Raw genomic sequence first — 24,184 nt, 5'->3', positions numbered from 1 at the left:
CGTCCCTTAAAGGAGCCGTCATTCGTCGTAGTCCGTCGGTGAAGAAGGTGGTTCCGCGTCGGCGGAAGGAAGATTCAAGACCCGGCTTGGAAGATGACTTCGCCCGGATAGAAGACCTCTTCAGCGCCTCTTTGAAGATGACATCGGCCGGATCGAAGACTTCTTCAGCGCCGCCTGGATGATGACTTCATCGGATGGAAGATTTCTTCAGCGCCGCTTGGAGGATTAACTTCTTCCGCTCCGGATGTCCTCTTCAGTTACATCGGTGGCTCGGCTGAGTGAAGACGACTCAAGGTAGGATGATCTTCAGGGGATTAGTGTTAGGTTTTTGTAAGGGGGGTTTGGGTTAGATTAGGGGTATGTGGGTGGTGGGTTTTAATGTTGGGGGGGGGGTTGTATTTTTATTTTACAGGCAAAAGAGCTGAACTTTTTGGGGCATGCCCCCACAAATGGCCCTTTTAAGGGCTGGTAAGGTAAAAGAGCTTTGAAATTTATGTAATTTAGAATAGGGTAGGGATTTTTTTTATTTTGGGGGGGTTTGTTATTTTATTAGGGGGCTTAGATTAGGTGTAAGTAGCTTAAAATTGTTGTAATATTTTTAACATGTTTGTAACTTAATTTTTTATTTTTTGTAACTTAGCTTTTTTTATTTTTTGTACTTTAGTTAGTTTATGTAATTGTATTTCATTGTAGTTCTTTGTAGGTAGTTTATTTAGTTAATTTAATGATAGTGTAGTATTAGGTTTAATTGTAACTTAAGTTAGGATTTATTTTACAGGTAATTTTGTATTTCTTTTAGCTAGGTAGTTATTAAATAGTTAATAACTATTTAATAACTATTCTAACTAGCTAAAATAAATACAAAGTTACCTGTAAAATAAATATAAATCCTAAGATAGCTATAATATAATTATTAATTACATTGTAGCTATCTTAGGGTTTATTTTACAGGTAAGTATTTATTTTTAAATAGGAATAATTTATTAAAGTATAGTGTAGTGTTAGGTGTAATTGTAACTTAGGTTAGGATTTATTTCACAGGTACATTTCTCTTTATTTTAGCTAGGTAAGCTATTAAATAGTTAATAACTATTTAATAGTTATTGTACATGGTTAAAATAAATTGAAAGGTACCTGTAAAATAAAAATAAATCCTAAAATAGCTAGAATATAATTATTATTTATATTGTAGCTATATTAGGGTTTATTTTAAAGGTAAGTATTTAGTTTTAAATAGGATTCATTTAGTTAATAAGAGTTAATTTATTTAGATTTATTTAATTAATATTTAAGTTAGGGGGCGTTAGGGTTAGGGTTAGGTTTAGGGGTTAATCATTTTATTACAGTGGCGGCGGCGTAGTGGGGGGCAGGATAGGGGTTAATAAATTTATTATAGGTGGCGACGGTGTAGGGGGGGCAGATTAGGGGTTAATAAATGTATTATAGGTGGCGACGGTGTAGGGGGGGCAGGATAGGGGTTAATACATTTAATATAGGTTGCGGCGGGTTCAGGGAGCGGCGGGTTAGGGGTTAATACATTTATTATAGTTGCGGTGGGCTCCGGGAGCGGCGGTTTAGGGGTTAATATGTATAGTATAGCTTGCGGTGGGCTCCGGGAGCGGCAGTTTAGGGGGTAATAACTTTATTTAGTTGCGGCGGTGTAGGGGGGGTCAGATTAGTGGTGTTTAGACTCGGGGTACATGTTAGGGTGTTAGGTGTAGACAGCTCCCATAGAAATCAATGGGATGTCTGTCAGCAGCGAACTTGTACTTTCGCTATGGTCAGACTCCCATTGATTCCTATGGGATCCGCCGCCTCCAGGCTGGCGCTTTGAAAACCAGGTACGCTGGGCCGTAAAAGTGCCGAGCGTACCTGCTAGTTTTTTGATAGCTAGCAAAAGTAGTGAGAATGTGCCGCACTTGTGTGCGGAACATCTGGAGTGACGTAAGAATCGATCTGTGTCGGACTGAGTCCGGCGGATCGAAGCTGACGTCACAAAATTCTACTTTTGCCGGTCTCGAGCCTTTGATAACTAAGGCGTATCAGCCTCGCCACAAATACGCTGCGGAATACGCAGCGTATTTGAGGTTGACGGCTTGATAACTACCCCCCTGTGCCCTGACAGGCAGGCACTGAAACGCACACGTGTGAAGGAAACTGACTGCTATTATTTAACACAGTCAAAAAAGTGTTGTTTTTTTAAATCTACACTACTGTTACACCAGATATGAGTTGCACTGGGTAGACACTGTGCCCTGACAGGCAGGCACTGAAACGCACACGTGTGAAGGAAACTGACTGCTATTATTTAACACAGTCAAAAAAGTGTTGTTTTTTTTAAATATACACTCCTGTTACACCAGATATGAGTTGCACTGGGGTGACACTGTGCCCTGGCAGGCAGGCACTGAAACGCACACATGTGAAGGAAACTGACTGCTATTATTTAACACAGTCAAAAAAATGTTTTTTTTTTTTTTAAATCTACACTACTGTTACACCAGATATGAGTTGCACTGGGGTGACACTGTGCCCTGGCAGGCAGGCAGGCACTGAAACGCACACGTGTGAAGGAAACTGACTGCTATTATTTAACACAGTCAAAAAAGTGTTGTTTTTTTTAAATCTATACTACTGTTACACCAGATATGAGTTGCACTGGGGTGACACTGTGCCCTGGCAGGCAGGCACTGAAACGCACACGTGTGAAGGAAACTGACTGCAATTATTTAACACAGTCAAAAAAGTGTTGTTGTTTTTTTTTTTTAAATCTACACTACTGTTACACCAGATATGAGTTGCACTGGGGTGACACTGTGCCCTGGCAGGCAGGCACTGAAACGCACACGTGTGAAGGAAACTGACTGCTATTATTTAACACAGTCAAAAAAGTGTTGTTGTTTTTTTAAAATCTACACTACTGTTACACCAGATATGAGTTGCACTGGGGTGACACTGTGCCCTAGCAGGCAGGCACTGAAACGCACACATGTGAAGGAAACTGACTGCTATTATTTAACACAGTCAAAAAAGTGTTTTTTTTTTTAAATGTACACTACTGTTACACCAGATATGAGTTGCACTGGGGTGACACTGTGCCCTGGCAGGCAGGCACTGAAACGCACACGTGTGAAGGAAACTGACTGCTATTATTTAACAGTCAAAAAAGTGTTTTTTTTTTTTTAAATCTACACTACTGTTACACCAGATATGAGTTGCACTGGGGTGACACTGTGCCCTGGCAGGCAGGCACTGAAACGCACACGTGTGAAGGAAACTGACTGCTATTATTTAACACAGTCAAAAAAGTGTTGTTTTTTTTAAATCTACACTACTGTTACACCAGATATGAGTTGCACTGGGGTGACACTGTGCCCTGGCAGGCAGGCACTGAAACGCACACGTGTGAAGGAAACTGACTGCTATTATTTAACACAGTCAAAAAAGTGTTGTTTTTTTTTTTTTTAAATCTACACTACTGTTACACCAGATATGAGTTGCACTGGGGTGACACTGTGCCCTAGCAGGCAGGCACTGAAACGCACACATGTGAAGGAAACTGACTGCTATTATTTAACACAGTCAAAAAAGTGTTGTTTTTTTTAAATGTACACTACTGTTACACCAGATATGAGTTGCACTGGGGTGACACTGTGCCCTGGCAGGCACTGAAACGCACACATGTGAAGGAAACTGACTGCTATTATTTAACACAGTCAAAAAAGTGTTTTTTTTTTTTAAATGTACACTACTGTTACACCAGATATGAGTTGCACTGGGGTGACACTGTGCCCTGGCAGGCAGGCACTGAAACGCACACGTGTGAAGGAAACTGACTGCTATTATTTAACACAGTCAAAAAAGTGTTTTTTTTTTTTAAATCTACACTCCTGTTACACCAGATATGAGTTGCACTGGGGTGACACTGTGCCCTGGCAGGCAGGCACTGAAATGCACACGTGTGAAGGAAACTGACTGCTATTATTTAACACAGTAAAAAAAGTGTTTTTTTTTTTTTAAAATCTACACTACTGTTACACCAGATATGAGTTGCACTGGGGTGACACTTTGCCCTGGCAGGCAGGCACTTAAACGCACACGTGTGAAGGAAACTGACTGCTATTATTTAACACAGTCAAAAAAGTGTTGTTTTTTTAAATCTACACTACTGTTACACCAGATATGAGTTGCACTGGGTAGACACTGTGCCCTGACAGGCAGGCACTGAAACGCACACGTGTGAAGGAAACTGACTGCTATTATTTAACACAGTCAAAAAAGTGTTGTTTTTTTTTAAATCTTCACTACTGTTACACCAGATATGAGTTGCACTGGGGTGACACTGTGCCCTGGCAGGCAGGCAGGCACTGAAACGCACACATGTGAAGGAAACTGACTGCTATTATTTAACACAGTCAAAAAAGTGTTGTTTTTTTTAAATGTACACTACTGTTGCACCAGATATGAGTTGCACTGGGGTGACACTGTGCCCTGGTAGGCAGGCAGGCACTGAAACGCACATGTGTGAAGGAAACTGACTGCTATTATTTCACAGTCAAAAAAGTGTTGTTTTTTTTAAATGTACACTACTGTTACACCAGATATGAGTTGCACTGGGGTGACACTGTGCCCTGGCAGGCAGGCACTGAAACGTACACGTGTGAAGGAAACTGACTGCTATTATTTAACATAGTCAAAAAGTGTTGTTTTTTTTAAATGTACACTACTGTTACACCAGATATGAGTTGCACTGGGGTGACACTGTGCCCTGGCAGGCACTGAAACACACACGTGTGAAGGAAACTGACTGCTATTATTTCACAGTCAAAAAAGTGTTGTTTTTTTTAAATGTACACTACTGTTACACCAGATATGAGTTGCACTGGGGTGACACTGTGCCCTGGCAGGCAGGCAGGCAGGCCCTGAATCGCACATGTGTGAAGGAAGCTGACTGCTATTATTTAACACAGTCAAAAAAGTGTTTTTAAATGTACACTACTGTTACACCAGATATGAGTTGCACTGGGGTCACAATGTGCCCTGGCAGGCACTGAAACGCACACGTGTGAAGGAAACTGACTGCTATTATTTAACACAGTCAAAAAAGTGTTGTTTTTTTAAATGTACACTACTGTTACACCAGATATGAGTTGCACTGGGGTGACACTGTGCCCTGGCAGGCACTGAAAGGCACACGTGTGAAGGAAACTGACTGCTATTATTTAACACAGTCAAAAAAGTGTTAAATGTTGTTTTTTTTTTAAATCTACACTACTGTTACACCAGATATGAGTTGCACTGGGTAGACACTGTGCCCTGGCAGGCAGGCACTGGAACGCACACGTGTGAAGGAAACTGACTGCTATTATTTAACACAGTCAAAAGAGTGTTGTTTTTTTTTTTAAATCTACACTACTGTTACACCAGATATGAGTTGCACTGGGGTGACACTGTACCCTCGCAGGCAGGCACTGAAACGCACACGTGTGAATGAAACTGACTGCTATTATTTAACACAGTCAAAAAAGTGTTTTTTTTTTTTAAATCTACACTACTGTTACACCAGATATGAGTTGCACTGGGGTGACACTGTGCTCTGGCAGGCAGGCAGGCAGGCACTGGAACGCACACGTGTGAAGGAAACTGACTGCTATTATTTAACACAGTCAAAAAAGGTTTTTTTTTTTTTTAAATGTACACTACTGTTACACCAGATATGAGTTGCACTGGGGTGACACTGTGCCCTGGCAGGCAGGCACTGAAACGCACACGGCTCCTCTTAACTTTATGCACCTCCGCACAGACATTTGTGGATTAACATATAAACGAGCTGAAGCAGACTGCCACATTGAAATACGGCTCTGATACGAACATTTTAGCTCAATGGGTGTATTACTAAGCTGCTTCCTATAGGGACAAATAAGAACTTTTATTTTCTATATCATATTTGTTTTTAACAATTGTTTTTTGTATATTGTGTATTTATTTTGTGTAATCATTTTGTAATAGGTCGACCTACATATAATACAACTGTTTGTGTAATTAAAACTTTTACATTTCAGTAATGATGTATATGTCATTATTATTTTGATAAAATCTGTCTTTGTAACCGGCATCTTCCCTTTTTTGGCAATTATTATTCCTTTTTGGCAATATTATTTATTATTTTTTATGTTCTTTTCACTTTTTTTTGTGAATAATCCTGTGTCCACTTTTGTGTTTAATCTTCTGCACTTGTGATATATAGGTTTTTTCTAGCATTTGATATTTTGAATTTAGAGTTAAAATAAATAATTTATACTGGTTTCATTTGGTTATACTCTTTAGCTCTGGTTTGAGCGCTCCCTAGTATTTTTCAGTTATACATTGGTTTTTATTATAGGCCTTTAGAGGGTGTCCTATTTTCTAGTTGGAGTCTGTAGTATTTATATTTATTGGCGCTGGTCACTATAACCTTTATTTCACGCTGATCCAATCCCCCTATCCGTAGTTTTAAATTGTGTGTTGTGTGTGTTTGTTAATTTTAACTTAGAGAACGAATAAAAGTTATATTTTAAAGTATTCTCTCACATCTATTTTGACCCATTTTTTGTCATTTAATTGAATTGACACTAGTTCTCTGTGATTACCAATATTTCTTGGGATTAACCCAAGTTTCAGAACTCAGGAGTACTATTTGTGTATACTTATTGAGGAGGGTTTCCAACTCTCCCCAATTTCAGCCCCCCTTCAACAATGATAAGGTTTATATTTGGCAGAGGCGACCAAGAAGTAGGTCCACAAATCGGAACATGGGTAATAGATGGCAAAATAAGAACAATAAAGAGCAGGTCATTATTACTGATATTAACTTGTCTTCCAATACAGATTCAGGGGACACTGATAACACCGATAATGAAACAGCTGAGAGAGCTACATCTGATAATACTGACAATGTAGTTAAATCTATATTAAAACTCCATAAACCCAGAAAAAGGGGTTTTTTAGTAAAGGATTGGGTGCAGAAAGAGGTAAATCAGTTCCAAAGTTAGGGGACACTCCTTCACTATCCACACAAGTAACCAGTCTGAATAATGGCAGTGGTGTAGACTAATTAGAACAGGTTTTTCAACTCCCCCTAGGAAACCTCGCAAAAGGAGGAGGAGGGGGAGGAGCTATTCCAAAGCAGAGCCAACAGAGATACCCACAGAGACAAGGGAAGAACAGGCAGAACAAATACCACTAACAAATATGGACATAAATGTTAATGAATTTAACAACACATGTTTTGAGTGACCCACAGATAAAATTGCTTAGTTTGGGATTAGGCTTTGTATCCTCTTCAAAATGTAATCTTTTTGATACTCTTGTCGATGTAAATAGACTTATTAGGCAGTTTACTTTGAGGAAACATTATTCGACAGAGGTCACCTTGGAAGAGAGTACTATCCTCCCAGATCCCACATATAGAGAGTCTACTCACTTATTTGATTTTTCTGAGGTGAGAGATATTGTTAACTTAACTTCATTGGAACATGAGAGTTTACAAAATTTGGGGGTGATCAATTCTCACAATAGGTTTAGACATAAATCAGTCATTTATCCAGTCCAAAGCAGAGGTGACATTTTAGTCAACTTCCAAAAGAGAGTCGAAGCAGACTTGGTTGCCCTCTCTACCAAACCACCCAAGGGCTATCCCAATTTATCTAGGGAAGAAAGATAGCCCTTGACCAATTAAGGAACAATAAAGAACTTGTGATCAAGGCAGCAGATAAGGGCGGGAGTGTGGTGTTCCGGGATGTAAACTCTTACCGTAAAGAGATTCTCAGACAAATATCTAACAATGATGACTACATGACTCTTACTGACAATCTTTCACGGAGATTCCAAAGTGAACTGTCTTCCTTATTGGATGATGGTTTACACTTTGGAAACTTTGACCGTAATACGTTTGAGTTTTTAACAGTTAGACATCCGGTTATTCCTATTATTCATGTATTACCGAAGGTTCATAAATTGATAGTATCTGTTAAAGGGAGACCAACCATATCAGGCATTGGATCACTATCAGAACTATTGTCTGAATGGCTAGATAGCATTTTCCAACCTCTGGTATTGGGCTTACCCAGTTATTTAAGGGATACAAAACATTTGCTACAAACAATGGAAACTATAGTTTGGCAACCAGGGTATGCATGGTTAACCATTGATGTGGTCTCCCTTTATTCATCCATTCCCCATGAAATGAGTTATGAGGCAATTAAATACTTTCTTACCTACCGTACTAATTTACAATGGAGTTTATAGATTATTTACTCCAAATAACTAGATTCCTCCTAACATAACTTTTTTTCGCTTGAGGTAACTTGTTATCTTCAAACACGAGGTACGGCCATGGGGCTAAATTTGCCCCCTCTTATGCGAACCTAGTAATGGGATGGTGGGAAGCCACTCACATTTATGGCGAGAATAATCCTTTTCAAGAAAACATCAAGGCATATCATCGGTTCATTGATGATCTTATCTTCATATGGGTAGGAGATAGATATAAGGCCGAACTATTTAAGGATTATCTGAACATGAACCCTTGGGGTTTAAAAATCACTTTTGAATTTGATGAGTTTCAAATTAATTATCTTGATGTTACTCTAAAAGTTGACTCAGTAGCCAAATCTATCAATACTTCGATTTATAGAAAGCTGATATCGGGTAACACACTCCTGCATAGTAGGAGTTATCACCTGAGGAGAGTGTCCTATGCTATAGCTAAAGGACAGTTCATACGTATTAAACAAAACTGTTCAATGGCTATTGACTGTGAGAATCAATGTCAGGATCTTGAAAGAAGATTAATAGAGAGAGGCTACAATAGAGAGGTTATACACAAGGCTAGAAAAGAGGTTGAGGTGATTGACAGGGCAACTCTACTAAAAGACAAATATAAGAAAACAAACAGTAAACATACGTTACTCAATATTCTACGAATTATGAACAAGTTTGTCAGATCATCAGAAAACATTTGCCAATGCTCACAGCTGATGATCAGTTATGTGATACGGTCAAACATGGTTGTCGTTTCTCGTATCGTCAAGGAACAACCTTGGGAAATATTCTTTCCCCCAGTGAATTGCGCACCAAATCTAAAAGTAGAGCATGGCTAGAAACTAAAGGGATGTATAAATGTGGCTATGGACCATGCATTCCTTGTAGTCACACTGAAAAGCGAACAAGCTTTGTGAGTACAAGCACAGGTAAAGAGTATCGAATGGCAGCTTATGCCAATTGTAGAAGCAAAAACGTAGTATATCTTCTTTGGTGTGAATGTAATAACAAACAATATGTTGGGTACACTACTCGAGAGGTGAGTGAGAGGATCCACCAACACCTCTCAGATATTAATAGGTTGAACAAAAGCTCTGAGTTGACCAAACACTTCATCCTCAATCACAACAGTGATAATGCAACATTTAAATGGATGGTGATCGAACATGTGAAAGCCCCTAGACGAGGTGGTAACATTACGAAATTGGTGCACAAGCGTGAAGCCTTTTGGATCTTCACTCTGGGAACTAGGATCCCACGAGGTTTCAATAATATTTATGATATAATCAACTATTGGGAGTGATCCCTTTAGTGTTTTTGATGCTGATTTAAGTGACGCTGCTGTAGGCTGAGCACTCACCTCTTACGCTTAGCGTCCCAATAGTATTTTGGTCCGCTCTCTTTCATCACATGGTTGATAACCAAGGGCTTCAAGTTTTGGTTTTGGTTTTGCAAATTACAAATTACTAATATATGTCACCTATGCTTATCAAGTACATCCTCCTGTAGTTTGCTCAATGAGTGGAGTTGGTTATAAAGTTGATGATTATCTAACCTCAGAAATAATTTTTTTTTTTATTTTTTTTTTTATCATTTTTTATTGAGGCAAGGTTTGGCATACAAACAAGAAATTAGAATATTCCATAAGTGTTATCACAAGTAGTATAATACAAGATTGATATAATATAAACATAGGTGTCATTAGGAATATCATCTAACAAGAGAGCGGGAAACATATTACTAATAGTACTATATAGTGTTATATAGCGATCCAATACAGTTATGCCAGCGATAATTGAGGCCTCCCTGCTCATTCAGAGGGCCACTCTTGGGCCCCCGACCAAATGTGATTTTGACTAAAAGAGAAGGCTAACTGTGATGCAAGAGACCACTCGTGGGACTCATTCTATTTACCTCAGATTTTAAATTTTTATATTAACAGGGTGATTAAACAATCTTGCTATATCTTAAGGGGGAACTATGGTTGAACTTGCGATGCGCTGCAAGATTAACGTGTAAAGACAATAATTAAGGTACGGTACAAGCTAGAAAAACCGTGTAGTGAATCCTCCTATAGGAGGTATCTTAAGTGGGAAAGTGGGGGGAAGGAGGTAGGAATTTAAGTAAACCAGACTAGGTATAACAGGGATGGGATAAAGCGCTGCATCCTGGCAAGGAGTATATTATTTGCAAAAGGACAGAGCCTTATGCCTATGAGGAGGATTAATTGGGCATAGATGAAAGCTATATTCCACATACTAAAACCTAGGAATTCAATATGAAGCCGATAGCAAGAGCCATACAGTACTCGTAGTAAATATAGAGGAGAAAAGTTGTGCAACTGAATATAAATGCAGGTCTAGCCTGCGCTAAAAGGTAGGACACCCCTGAGGTAGCTGGGATCAGAGCATAGAAAAGGCTTTAGTTAACAATATGGTTAAGCACACCTGAATATATATTCTAGTATAAGTAGTATTAAAATCATCTGAATTTGTCAAGGTCATTTAGCAGCTGTAGGTAGAATATTGGGAGCAAAACTATAATCTTAGTATACAGTGAAGAGCTGAAACACCGCTAATGTGCTATAGAATGTATTGTGTTGCAAAACTATATCCAAGGCTATTCTATGGGGCTATCTGTTTGGTAAATATAGTTATCCCGCCGCCTCGGCCGCTGGCGGCAAGAAATCATGCACATAGATTTCACCTAGGCACAATGCATATACATACAGTATGGGAGCCTGTCAACTTGGAAAAACCATGTAGTGAAATGTTGGAATTCTGTCAATTTCACAGTAAATGCAAACAATAAGAAGCCTGTAGACATAATATAGTACAGTATATAGACATTGCAATCCTCCCACAAAACAATCTAGTTAGCATATATAGAACATAGTTTAGCGTGTCAGCAGGAAACTTTGATATTTAAGATGCCTACTCAATCTGCAAACAAAAGGTGTGACCTTAGTATACTAACTGGAGTAGCCCCATATCTATAACACCTGTGTTCTGCTCAGTAGGTGATTAGAAGGATGTAGACCTACATTAACTTATGTCCACTCTAGTAGCCATAATAACTGATTAAAAGGAGCTCCTGATAACTGGATGTCGCAGAGTCTCAACCCCACACAGGATGGCCAAAACAGGGAGAGCCTGCCAGAGATTCAAGTGCTAGCTCCATTCCATACCATATCTCCCTTATAGAAACACTAAAAAACTAAGGTAAGGGAAAATATTAAGATAGACTGAGTGACTGTAGATCCTTGCCATGTAGTGAAGTAAACATGTGCAGGCTGTTAGTAAGATAATAAGTAGACTGGTGTAGCGATACCTCGGGGTATAGATATGTGATACACTAAGAACCAAGCGTAATACAGCCAACTATGCACTAATGAATATGTTCGGGGCCAAGCGGCAACAAGGGGGTAAACATATTAATAAAACAAGCAACCATGAAAATCGTAACAACAGTTTGCAGATATGACCCTTCAATGTGCAAGAGATTAGTATGTCCGTATCTTAAGTCCTCAACATGTAACTGCTTTAAATCTTAACCAGAACATAATACAGGGTAATGGTTAGTAAATTGCATATAGGCATAAAAACATAAACACTTAAAGTAGCGAAGAGAAGATGAGTGGTATACAGTTCCAGGGTAATGTTCTTAAAGTTTACCCCGCACCAGTGGCTAGTAATTTATAACAGTCTCTCAGCCTGCGAACCATATCTCCTAACTGCAAGGGCCTTCCAGTAAAAAACACAAATCAAACAGGCAGAAGCATTCTGTCGCTATGGGACTCAGAAATGTCTATCCCACTCCGGTTGCGCATTTTTGCGAAGGATCTCCCGGATCATCACTACACTGATATGAGACAGGTAAAGCTGTAAGATAAGTACCGGGATTACTGCCAGCATCCCTGGAGCTCCCAGGGAGACACAGTGAGAGCAGGGCTGTGGGTGAGTCTGCAGCGCTATTCAGTCTAATTGCGAGGTTGGAGGACCTGTGCGCCCGGCCTGCTTTTTTACATGGTCTCACCATGCACTTCCTAATTTGAGGCGACTCTATCTGTAGCTGGGGGCAGCTCTGTTCTTTAAGCACCTGGTCTGCTGCAGGGTCATTGAAGGCCCCCACTATGGTTCCACTTGCGTTAATCAGGGAGATTATGCTCACTGCCTTATGCTGGGTTGATCTGTTAGTCGGCTCATCAGCTGGAGGTGCTATGTTCTCGGGTCTAGCTGTTGCATCACTCTGTAGTGCACAAGGAGTAGATGACGGGCGCTGGGGCCCTAAAGCACCGCATTCTACCCAGGTAGCTGTGGAGGCATAAAAATGGGTGCCGGGTTTTGTGAGATCCACTTCAGCTTGGCGAACCGCCTCTCTAAGTGTGTGATCGAAAGTGGTTTGATAGCTGTCCAAAAGTTTGCTCAGTTCTCTTAATATATATGCCATTGATGTCATATAATAAGTTTACAGCAGCTGCCGATCCACAGAATAGTAAGCTGTGTCTTCTAGTTACTCCCCGCGTGGTCAGGAAAATGGCCGCTACTTCACAGTCAGCTCAGCACGGCAGATCAATAGACTAAGGCTTCGTCTAGGAGCAAACACGCTCCCCAGTTTTAGTTCTTTGTAACTTCAGTATGGATGAATGCTGGTTTGTAATAAAGTATATGGACCCAAGCAGTTGCTAAATTTATGTTTTATATGCAGAGTAGCTGGAGCTGTTAAGATGTGCGACCGCTCAGGTCCAAAGCTGGCTCCGCCCCTCAGAAATAATTTTAATAATTAATTCAAATACAAATAAAACATCTATGCAATCAAACATATATAATGCATACCCATGTATAGGTCTGGGTTTAGAGCACATTATATTAGCATGAACTTATTCTAGTTATGGCATTTATGTATGTATTTATCTATTTAAAGTAAACTGTTGTTTTTTGTCATCAACAGTTGAATATAATCTTTATACGGTGTGTGTAATAGTCTTATAGGATTGTTAGTCATTTTGACTTTTAGTTTGTTATACTATATATTATTACAAATAGAGAACTACCATTTTGGCAAATGATTGCTGGTCACATGTATACATTGATTAACCAATTGGTTTTCAGTATTATTTTTAAATAGCAGATGTCTATTCCACTAAAGCACGTCTATGATTAAGGCTACTAAGCCGAAACATGTCAGGCGTGCTCTGACTGTTATACCATTTGTATCTTTTAATGTGATTTAATAAATAGTGACTTTAATGAATTGCAGGGTGCCGGTATCATCTTTTTGAACTATATATATATATATATATATATATATGTTGCAGTATCTCCTTTTGGACGTTTTAATTAAAGTAAGTGCCAGCTGTCTTGTATAACATATATATATATATATATATATATATATATATATATTTTTTCATACAGTGCCCTCCACTAATATTGTCACTCTGGTAAATATAAGTAAAGAAGGGTGTGATGAAATATTGTCTTTATTATTAAACCTTTTGATCTTTTGTTCAAAAAATACACAAAAATACTCTGTTCTCATGGATATCAAACAATTGCAAACACAAACACAACACAGGTTTATAAAAAAAATATTTGTGAAATATATGTGTGCCACAATTATTGACACACCTATGATTTAATATGAGTAAACATATATTAATGGGAAGTGGCTATAAGAAATAGCAAAAGCATTAAAATGCCCATTTTCACCATCAGGGCAATAATTTAGAAGTTCCAGTATGCTGGAAATGCTATGAATTAACCTGGAGGAGGACTTGTGTATATATTGAGGCCTATCTATCAAGCCGTCAACTTTTTTGCATTCAACGGCACCAATACGCTCGCCTAACATTGCCTAACATTGCAACTGCGGACCTGAATACAATCTCCATATGTATTAAAAAAGCCGGCAAAAAGCCCTGCACCAAGTTCGGGGCGATGAGCAGCGGATTGTTGTTAACTAACAGTCATCAATCTCGCTGCTATTTGGCTTTTTACCAACTTTATTTATACCCTGTCACTTAACACCGCCACTATACTAAAATGTTTTACCTCTATTCCGCCGCTCCCGGACCCCGCAGCAACTAAATAAAAGTATTAACCCCTATCCCGCCGCTCCCGGACCCCACCGCAACTAAATAAAAGTATTAACCCCTATCCCGCCGCTCCCGGACCCCACCGCAACTAAATAAAAGTATTAACCCCTATCCCGCCACTCCCGGACCCCACCGCAACTAAATAAAAGTATTAACCCCTATCCCGCCGCTCCCGGACCCCACCGCAACTAAATAAAAGTATTAACCCCTATCCCGCCACTCCCGGACCCCACCGCAACTAAATAAAAGTATTAACCCCTATCCCGCCGCTCCCGGACCCCGCCGCAACTAAATAAAAGTATTAACCTCTATCCCGCCACTCCTGGACCCCACCCCAACTAAATAAAATTATTAACCCCTATCCCGCTACTCCCGGACCCCACCGCAGCTAAATAAATGTATTAACCCCTATCCCGCCGCTCCTGGACCACACCACAACTAAATAAAAGTATTAACCCCTATCCTGCCGTAAAAACCACAGTACCAAAAATAAAAAATAATTACACCTAATCTAATAGCCCTATTAAAATAAAAAAAAACCAAAATAAAAAACCCTAGCCTACAATAAACTACCAATGGCCCTTAAAAGGGCCTTTTGCGGGGCATTGCCCCAAAGAAATCAGCTCTTTTATCTGTAAAAAAAAATACAAACACCCCCGCAACATTAAAACCCACCACCCACACAATCAACCCCCCCAAATAAAAACCCTATCTAAAAAAACTAAGCTCCCCATTGCCCTGAAAAGTGCATTTGTATGGTCATTGCCCTGAAAAGGGTTTTTAGCTCTTTTACTGCCCAGACCCTACTCTAAAAATAAAACCCACCCAAAAAACCTTAAATAAACCTAACACTAACCCCCGACAATCCACTTACAGTTTTTGAAGTTCTGCATGAAGGATCCATCCAGCCAGCAAGAAGTCTTCATCCGGGTGGCCTCTTCCATCTTCATCCAGCCGGCGAAGTCTTCATCCATGCAGCCTCTTCAATCTTCATTCATCCGGCGAGGAGCGGGTCCATCCTGAAGACATCCGGCGCGGATCGGGTCCATCTTGAAGACATCCAATGAGGAGCTCCTCTTCAATACGGTCTCCGCCATAAACTGCATCTTGAATGCAAGTGACGTCATCCAAGATGGCGTCCCTTGCATTCCTATTGACTGAAAGGTTCCAATCAGCCAATAGGATTATAGCCGCTAAAATCCTATTGGCTGTTCCAATTAGCCAATAGGATTTGAGCAGCTCTCATCCTATTGGCTGTTCCAATCAGCCAATAGGATTGAACAAATCAAACTCACAGACAAGAACTGCTCAAAATTAAAATGAAAATTCCGGATAATGAAACAAGATTGATTTTAACATATAACCCAAGTATCCAATTGGTTAACAACATCCTACAAAAGCATATACACATTCTCCATACTGACCCAAGTATAAAACCATTATTAGAGACAGAATCCAAATAGGCTCTACAAATTTGAAATCAATGATTAGCCCAAGTCATTTTCAAACAGAAAAGAAACAAAGTACCATTACTAAAGGGTCATATAAATGTAGAGAGTGTAGTCTGTGCTACTATGTGGATACAACACTATCAGTAACAGATAGATTTCAAAAAGAACAAAAAACTTGGTTTATATATAAATTGTCAAACTGAAGGAATAATATATGCATTATCATGCCAATGTAATTTATTATATGTGAGTATGACAACAAGGAAACTATGGACATTTAAGAAATATTAAACATGCTGAGAAAGACAAAAAAGCAAACAAAAAAATCACAAGTGTATCATCACACTTTCTCCAAGTTCATAAAAGTAAAACCAATAAATTGAAATGTTTTGGTCTCCAACACATAAAACTGGGGATAAGAGGAGGAAATTTAGAAATTGAACTATTAAAAGCAGAAATCAAATGGATCTATCTACTTAACACTGTACAACCAAATGGGTTGAATGACAATAACAATTATTTTTCATATCTGTAAAAGGATATCAGCTAATTTATGCAATAAAGGACAAGATATTAATTAGTACATGTGGGACACAGTAATAACACTTGGTATCACAATGTAACACAGAGCACTGTAAAAGCACCAACAACCCCAAATAAAACATATTGGGGTATTTTACCTGACTAGGAGTAGTCAGGTAAATAAAATTATACGTAAGTATTGGCACATTCTACAGAAGTGCCACCCTGACAATTGCTGATGCTCCAGATGCTCAGCTGGTCTAATGAAGGCCCGTTTTATTGCTTTTTTAATTAGCACAACAGTTTTAAGTTATGCTAACATAATTGCAAAAGGGTTTTCTAATGATCAATTAGCCTTTCTAAATAATAAACTTGGATTATGAAACACAACGTTCCATTGGAACACAGGACAGATGGTTGCTTCTTATGAGCCTCTGTACACCTATGTAGATATTCCATAAAAAATCTGACGTTTCCAGCTACAATAGCCACTTACAACCTTAACAAAGTCTACACTGTATTTTTGATAAATGTGATGTTATTTTAATGAATAAAAACTATATTTTCTTTCCAAAACAAGGACATTTCTAAGTGGCCCCAAATTTTAGAACACTAGTGTATATATAAGTGTGAGGTAGTTGTAGTAAAAAATACAATATTTACAGGCAAAATCTGATTTACAAATTTATTAGTAAATGTAAGTAAAAGGAGCAGAATTTAAATGAATGTCACTAGAACCAAAATTACTAATAATAGCTATTTTTTTAAACTGAAAATATTTTATTTACACAGGAGACTGTGAGATGGCTGTGTGTGGTGGAGTAAGCTGTATAATGGAGCCCCGGGTCTTTGTTGCTCTCAGCAAGGCTAAAATGATTTCTCCTGAAGGAATTAGCAAACCATTCTCACAAAAAGCAGATGGCTATGGAAGAGGCGAAGGATGTGGCATTGTTTTACTTATGCCCCTGAGAAAGGTATTAGTATTTGGTTTCTTTTTTACAAATATTGCACAGCATAAATAGTTAACAAAATGTTAAAATCATTATCTTTTTGCTAAAATGTTAAATTATTATGCGCGCAAGTGAAAGTCTGATGCACGCTAACTTCAGCACTTTAGATATTGTTGCCCACGTTAACTTCTTCTGCCCGTAGACTTCAATGGAGTGTGCTCTTAAAAAAAACAAAAACCAAACAACCTAACACCTATCGCTCGAGGCACTAACTCGACACAGTTTTAGACCTACAGCACTAACCTAAAGTTAGTAATACATATTTTACATTCCTATGTTCTATACATAGAATAAAATGCTCTTTTACTTATAAATATTTATTTATATATATATATATATATATAAAAAATCCCTAAAATATATATCTATACATATATATCTATATGAATATCTACAGATATATATATATATATATATATATACCAAAATAATCTTCTAAGTGAAGAGCATTGGAATCTAAAATATTTACAGCAAAAAACATAATTCATATTATTATTCAATTAAAATGATTTTCTTTTTATCACATATTTGAATGGAAAGGGCTCCAAAGTATATATACATATGTACATATGTGTTTATATGTGTATATACTGTACGTATGTATGAACATATATGCACACCTAAACACATAAATACACATGCATACACATATATACATATATATATATCTACACATACACATATTTGTTAGTTGTAATAATACATCTTGTGGTGGACCTATGGATGGGTGTCTCTGTAATTCTCTCTTCACCGATTCCATACCGTGCTGGTGTGAAATAACGTATAGAGGCTTGTCATATCAAGGGTAACAAGTATGTCAGACTCATCAATGTTGTCCATCCCCTTTAGTATTTTTATTAGCTCAATCAAATTTTTAAAAAGGGATCATCTTAACCATTGGCTGTAATGTCTTGTCTAGGAATGTATCAATGTTTTATAAGACCGAACCCCTGGCAGAAACAATCGGCCTGCCAGGTGGGTGTACCGGGTCTTTGTGCACCTTTGGTAACGTATATAGGATTGGTGTGATTGGGAACTCAACTATCAAATGCAGCATAAGTGTTTGAGAAATTGAATCATCCTTCTGTTTTTGCCTTAGAAATTCATCAATCCTTGCTTTGTAGCTTTGTGTCAGGCTTCTTGTCAGACTTTGATAGGTTGTGGGACCATCTTGCTGTTTTAGAATTTCATTCTGATACTGTGTATAATCCTGTAGTACAAGTGTGCCGCCCTTATCAGCCTGCCTTATTACCAATTTCAGATTTTGTTGAAGATTTTTAAGAGCAGTTCTTTCACCTGCTGTCAGGTTGTTCCTGATCTGCTGTTTATTAGTGTGTATTGAATTATGCTTCACAGTTGCAGCCACTACAAAATACAGGGATCCCAAAGATCAGTTACCACAGAGGGAGGGAGATGCTCCTGTTCACCAGCTGCCATTCACCAGGCATCAAAAAGTCCCTACCTATCTCACAATTCCAATGAGTGGTAAGGAACAATTCTACTGAAGAGGGAAAACTAGTACAACACCAGGAGATGTATGACAAATTCATTGAGAGACAGTATAAAGGATCAAGCATCAATGAGGCATTCCAGGTTGCCTGCTCCTTGACACAGAAGGAAGTGCTGACAAACATTACTAATAAAGACAATACACAGACCCAACAGAGAATGACATTCATCACTGAATATAGCCCTGCTAAAAAAAAGCATATTCAGATATTCTGAATGACAATTGGAGGATTATAAAGAGTGACAAAGGATTACCACTACAAAACACAGGGATCCCAAGGATTAGTTACCGCAGAGGGAGATCTCTAAGAGACTCACTGATGAGGCCAGACTTACCAGCAGTGTATTTACCAACTATAATACAGCTGTGAAGTGTTAGAGGCGCCTGCTTATAATACAAACAAAATTAGTTGTGCTAATTTGTTGTCTAAAAAGAACATTAGCCTCACTTACTCTCCAAGAAGAACCAGACTGTTGAGATGTGCTTGGCCCCTGGTTATTCCAGTTGGCATTCCAATTTTTCTTGGGGTGTATAGTTTTCGCTTCTTTATATATGACATTCTTTCTTTTATCTTTAGGTTTTTTGTAATTTACCTTTACCCATTTGTCATCAGTCTTATTACTGTCAGTGGAAACCACATTAGAACTACCATCTTCCACTATACTATTTTCGACACTGGGTTTATGGATATATATACACCCTTCTAGGTAATCCTTCTCGTCTCTAGCTAGTTTCTTAGCTTTAATTTTATTTTTATTTTTTGATAGTTATCAGTTTTATCCAAAATGTATTTGTTCTTATTAGCATAATCAGAGTGCTGTTCAAATTTTAACAAAGCTAATTGTAAATTATCTATCTCAAGTTCAGTGTTTTTCAAAAGCATTTCTCTATGTTCAATCAACAAATCAATTAATTTAAAGGAACATTACGACAATAAATTCTGCCATTTTAGTGTCAAATCTGCATCATTAGTAAAGAAACATACGGCTAGATTACGAGTCTTGCATTAGCCTTAAAAAGCAGCGTTGAGAGGTCTCAACGCTGCTTTTTAACGCCCGCTGGTATTACGAGTCGGGCAGGAGAGGGTCTATAGCTCACTTTTCTTCCGCGACTCGAGCTTACCGCAAATCACCTTACGTCAATTGTGTATCCTATCTTTTTAATGGGACTTGCCTAACGCTGGTATTACGAGTCTTGGAAGAAGTGAGCGGTAGACACTCTCCTGTCAAGACTCCTACCGCATTTAAAAGTCAGTAGTTAAGAGTTTTATGGGCTAACGCCGTAACATAAATCTCTTAACTAAAGTGCTAAAAAGTACACTAACACCCATAAACTACCTATTAACCCCTAAACCGAGGCCCCCCCCCCCACATTGCAAACACTTAAATAAAGTTTTTAACCCCTAATCTGCCGACCGGACATCATCGCCACTACTATATTAAATTTATTAACCCCTAAACCTAAGTCTAACCCTAAGTCTAACCCCCCTAACTTAAATATAATTTAAATAAAATGAAATAAAATTACTACAATTAAATAAATTAATCCTATTTAAAACTAAATACTTACTTATAAAATAAACCCTAAGCTAGATACAATATAACTAATAGTTACATTGTAGCTAGCTTAGGGTTTATATTTATTTTACAGGCAACTTTGTATTCATTTTAACTAAGTAGAATAGTTATTAAATAGTTATTAACTATTTAATAGCTACCTAGTTAAAATAACTACAAATTTACCTGTAAAATAAATCCTAACCTAAATTACAATTACACCTAACACTACACTGTCATTAAATTAATTACATAAACTAACTGCAATTAACTACAATTAAATTAAATAAACTAAAGTACAAAAACCCCCCACTAAATTACAGAAAATAAAAAAATAATTACAAGAATTTTAAACTAATTACACCTAATCTAATCCCCCTAATAAAATAAAATAAAATAAAAAAATCCCTACCCTATACTAAAATAAAAATAGCCCTTAAAAGGGCCTTTTGCGGGGCATATGAGTATTATGTCCCTTTAACTACAATTAAATAAAATAAAGTACAAAAAAAAAAAAAACACTAAATTACAGAAAATAAAAAAAATAATTACAAGAATTTTAAACTAATTACACCTAATCCAATCCCCCTAATAAAATTAAAAAGCCACCCAAAATAATAAAATTCCCTACCCTATACTAAATTACAAATAGCCCTTTAAAGGGCTTTTTGCGGGGCATTGCCCCAAAGTAATCAGCTCTTTTACCTGTAAAAAAAAATACAATACCCCCCAACATTAAAACCCACCACCCACACTCCCAACCCTACTCTAAAACCCACCCAATCCCCCCTTAATAAAACCTAACACTACCCCCTTGAAGATCACCCTACCTTGACTACATCAGCCAATAGGATTTTTCCTACCTTAATTCCGATTGGCTGATAGAATCCGATCAGCCAATCGGAATTGAAGGGACGCCATCTTGGATGATGTCATTTAAAGGAACCTTCATTCAGTCTTAGCCGTCGGAAGAAGAGGATGCTCCACATCGGATGGCTTCAAGATGGACCCGCTCCACTCTGGATGGTTGAAGATAGAAGATGCCGCCTGGATGAAGCCTTATGCCCATCTGGAGGTCCTCTTCTGCCCGGATCGGATGAAGACTTCTGCCCCTCTGGAGGACCACTTATGCCTGGCTGGGTGAAGACGGCTCAAGGTAGGGTGATCTTCAAGGGGGTAGTGTTAGGTTTTATTAAGGGGGGATTGGGTGGGTTTTAGAGTAGGGTTGGGAATGTGGGTGGTGGGTTTTAATGTTGGGGGGTATTGTATTTTTTTACAGGTAAAAGAGCTGATTACTTTGGGGCAATGCCCCGCAAAAAGCCCTTTTAAGGGCTATTTGTAATTTAGTATAGGGTAGGGAATTTTATTATTTTGGGTGGCTTTTTAATTGTATTAGGGGGATTAGATTAGGTGTAATTAGTTTAAAATTCTTGTAATTATTTTTTTTATTTTCTGTAATTTAGTGTTTTGGGTTTTTTTTGTACTTTAGTTTATTTAATTTAATTGTAGTTAAAGGGACATAATACTCATATGCTAAATCACTTGAAACTGTTGCAGTATAACTGTAAAAAGCTGACAGGAAAATATCACCTGAGCATCTCTATGTAAAAAAGGAATATATTTTACCTCACAATCTCCTCAGCTCAGCAGAGTAAGTTCTGTGTAAAAAGTTATACTCAGCTGCTCCCAGCTGTAGGTAAAAAAAAATGAAGAAATGAACAGCAGCCAATCAGCATCAGCAGTGCTGAGGTCATGAACTCTTTAACTGTGATCTCATGAGATTTGACTTAACTCTGATGAGATTTCATAGTAAACTGAATAGGGAAATAATATGAGAGTGCACAAGGCTCATCCCCTAAGCTGTCCCAGGACAGACACACTAAAATGCTGCTTAGAAATCCTTTACAATGGTATGTGGCTACTGAGGAACTTTTGAGGTAAAATATAATTTTTTTTTACATAAAGATGTTCAGGAGATATTTTCTAGTCAGCTTTTTACAGCTATACTGCATCACTTTCAAGTGTTTAAACATTTGGGTATTATGGCCCTTTAATTGTAGTTAGTTTATATAATTAATTTAATGATAGTGTAGTGTTAGGTATAATTGTAACTTAGGTTAGGATTTATTTTACAGGTAAATTTGTATTTAATTTAACTAGGAAGTTATTAAATAGTTAATAACTATTTGATAACTATTCTACCTAGTTAAAATAAATACAAAGTTGCCTGTAAAATAAATATAAACCCTAAGATAGATACAAATGTAACTATTAGTTATATTGTAGCTATCTTATGGTTTATTTTATAGGTAAGTATTTAGTTTTAAATAGGAAAAATTTATTTAATTGTAGTTATTTTATTTAGATTTATTTAAATTATATTTAAGTTAGGGGGGTGTTAGACTTAGGTTTAGACTTAGGTTTAGGGGTTAATAAATTTAATATAGTAGCGGCGACGATGGGGGCAGCAGATTAGGGGTTAATAAGTGTAGTTAGGTTGTGGCGACATTGGGGGGGTAGATTAGGTGTTAATAAATATAATGTAGTTGTCAGAGATTTTGGGGGCAGCCGATTAGGGGTTCATAGCAATAATGTAAGTGGTGGCAGTGTCCGGAGCAGCAGATTAGGGGTTAATAATATAATGTAGGTGTCAGCGATGTCGGGGACGGCAGATTAGGGGTTAATAAGTGTAAGATTAGGGGTGTTTAGACTCGGGGTTCATGTTAGGGTGTTAGGTGTAGACATAAATTTTATTTCCCCATAGGAATCAATGGGGCTGCGTTAGAGGCTGAACGCTGCTTTTTTGCAGGTGTTTTGTTTATTTCCAGCTGAATCTGCCCCATTGTTTCCTATGGGGAAATCGTGCACGAGCACGTTTAGCCAGCTTACCGCTACCGTAAGCAACGCTGGTATTGAGGTGAGATGTGGAGCTAAATTTTGCTCTATGCTCACCTTTTTGCGGCTAACGCCGGGTTTAAAAAAACCTGTAATACCAGCGTTGTCTTAAAGGAGCGGTGAAAAAAAAAAAGGCTCGTTAGCAACACACCCCTGTTACCGCAAAACTCGTAATCTCTGTGATAATTTTAATATCCTAAGACCTCTAGGTATGTGACCTTTACTTTTGTATTTTTTCAAGGTGTCAATGTCCCACCAATAACGATGCTCTTGTTTAAGGGCATCTTCAAGTTTCAAAAATAATTGTGTCATAGATAGAATACTATTGTAACCACACCCTCACAGCTATCTCTTCCCCCTTTTTAACCCTATTTTCCTTACTTCAGTCCATATACTCATCTGCACACATAAGTATCTCCTCAATCCTCCCTCTCATTTCCTTTCCCACACACACAGACCTCTGTGTTGCACCTTCTGTCAGCCGAATCAACATCAAATTACTACCCTAATATGTACATGTAATCCTCTCAGTTACCCTACCATTCCCACACTATTTTTATCCCCTCCCCCCTTTGCATCATACAGATTCCTTCTTATCCTTTCCATTAATTATACTCTCTTATCTTTGTATATCATAGACATCATTCTTCCCATCCACAAAACGTTCTGAGACACACCTTCTTTACTATTTCTTGTCCTAATTCTCCACACACATGCTGTCCTGTTGTTTTTCCTTGTACAACATCTTTTGCATACTTTATCAGTCTCACCATACCTTCAACAGCATTTTCCTTCTTCACCCAACAGAACATCCTCCTGACCCTGTTACAGCTATCATACAT

General features: G+C 38.1%; 1 protein-coding gene across 1 annotated transcript in view; it reads left to right on the top strand.

Annotated features, from left to right (window-relative positions):
* Positions 1 to 24,184, top strand: part of LOC128661436 (uncharacterized) — a 207,736-nt gene that overhangs the window by 118,828 nt on the left and 64,724 nt on the right. The window contains exon 5 of the mRNA XM_053715691.1: positions 17,164 to 17,351. Coding sequence (XP_053571666.1) covers positions 17,164 to 17,351 — 188 coding nt within the window. The remainder of the gene's footprint in view (positions 1 to 17,163; positions 17,352 to 24,184) is intronic.

This window comes from Bombina bombina, chromosome 5 (genome assembly GCF_027579735.1).
Source record: "Bombina bombina isolate aBomBom1 chromosome 5, aBomBom1.pri, whole genome shotgun sequence".
Lineage (NCBI taxonomy): Eukaryota > Metazoa > Chordata > Amphibia > Anura > Bombinatoridae > Bombina > Bombina bombina.
Note: the sequence above shows the minus strand (reverse complement) of the source record. Positions and strands in the feature narration are given on the sequence as shown.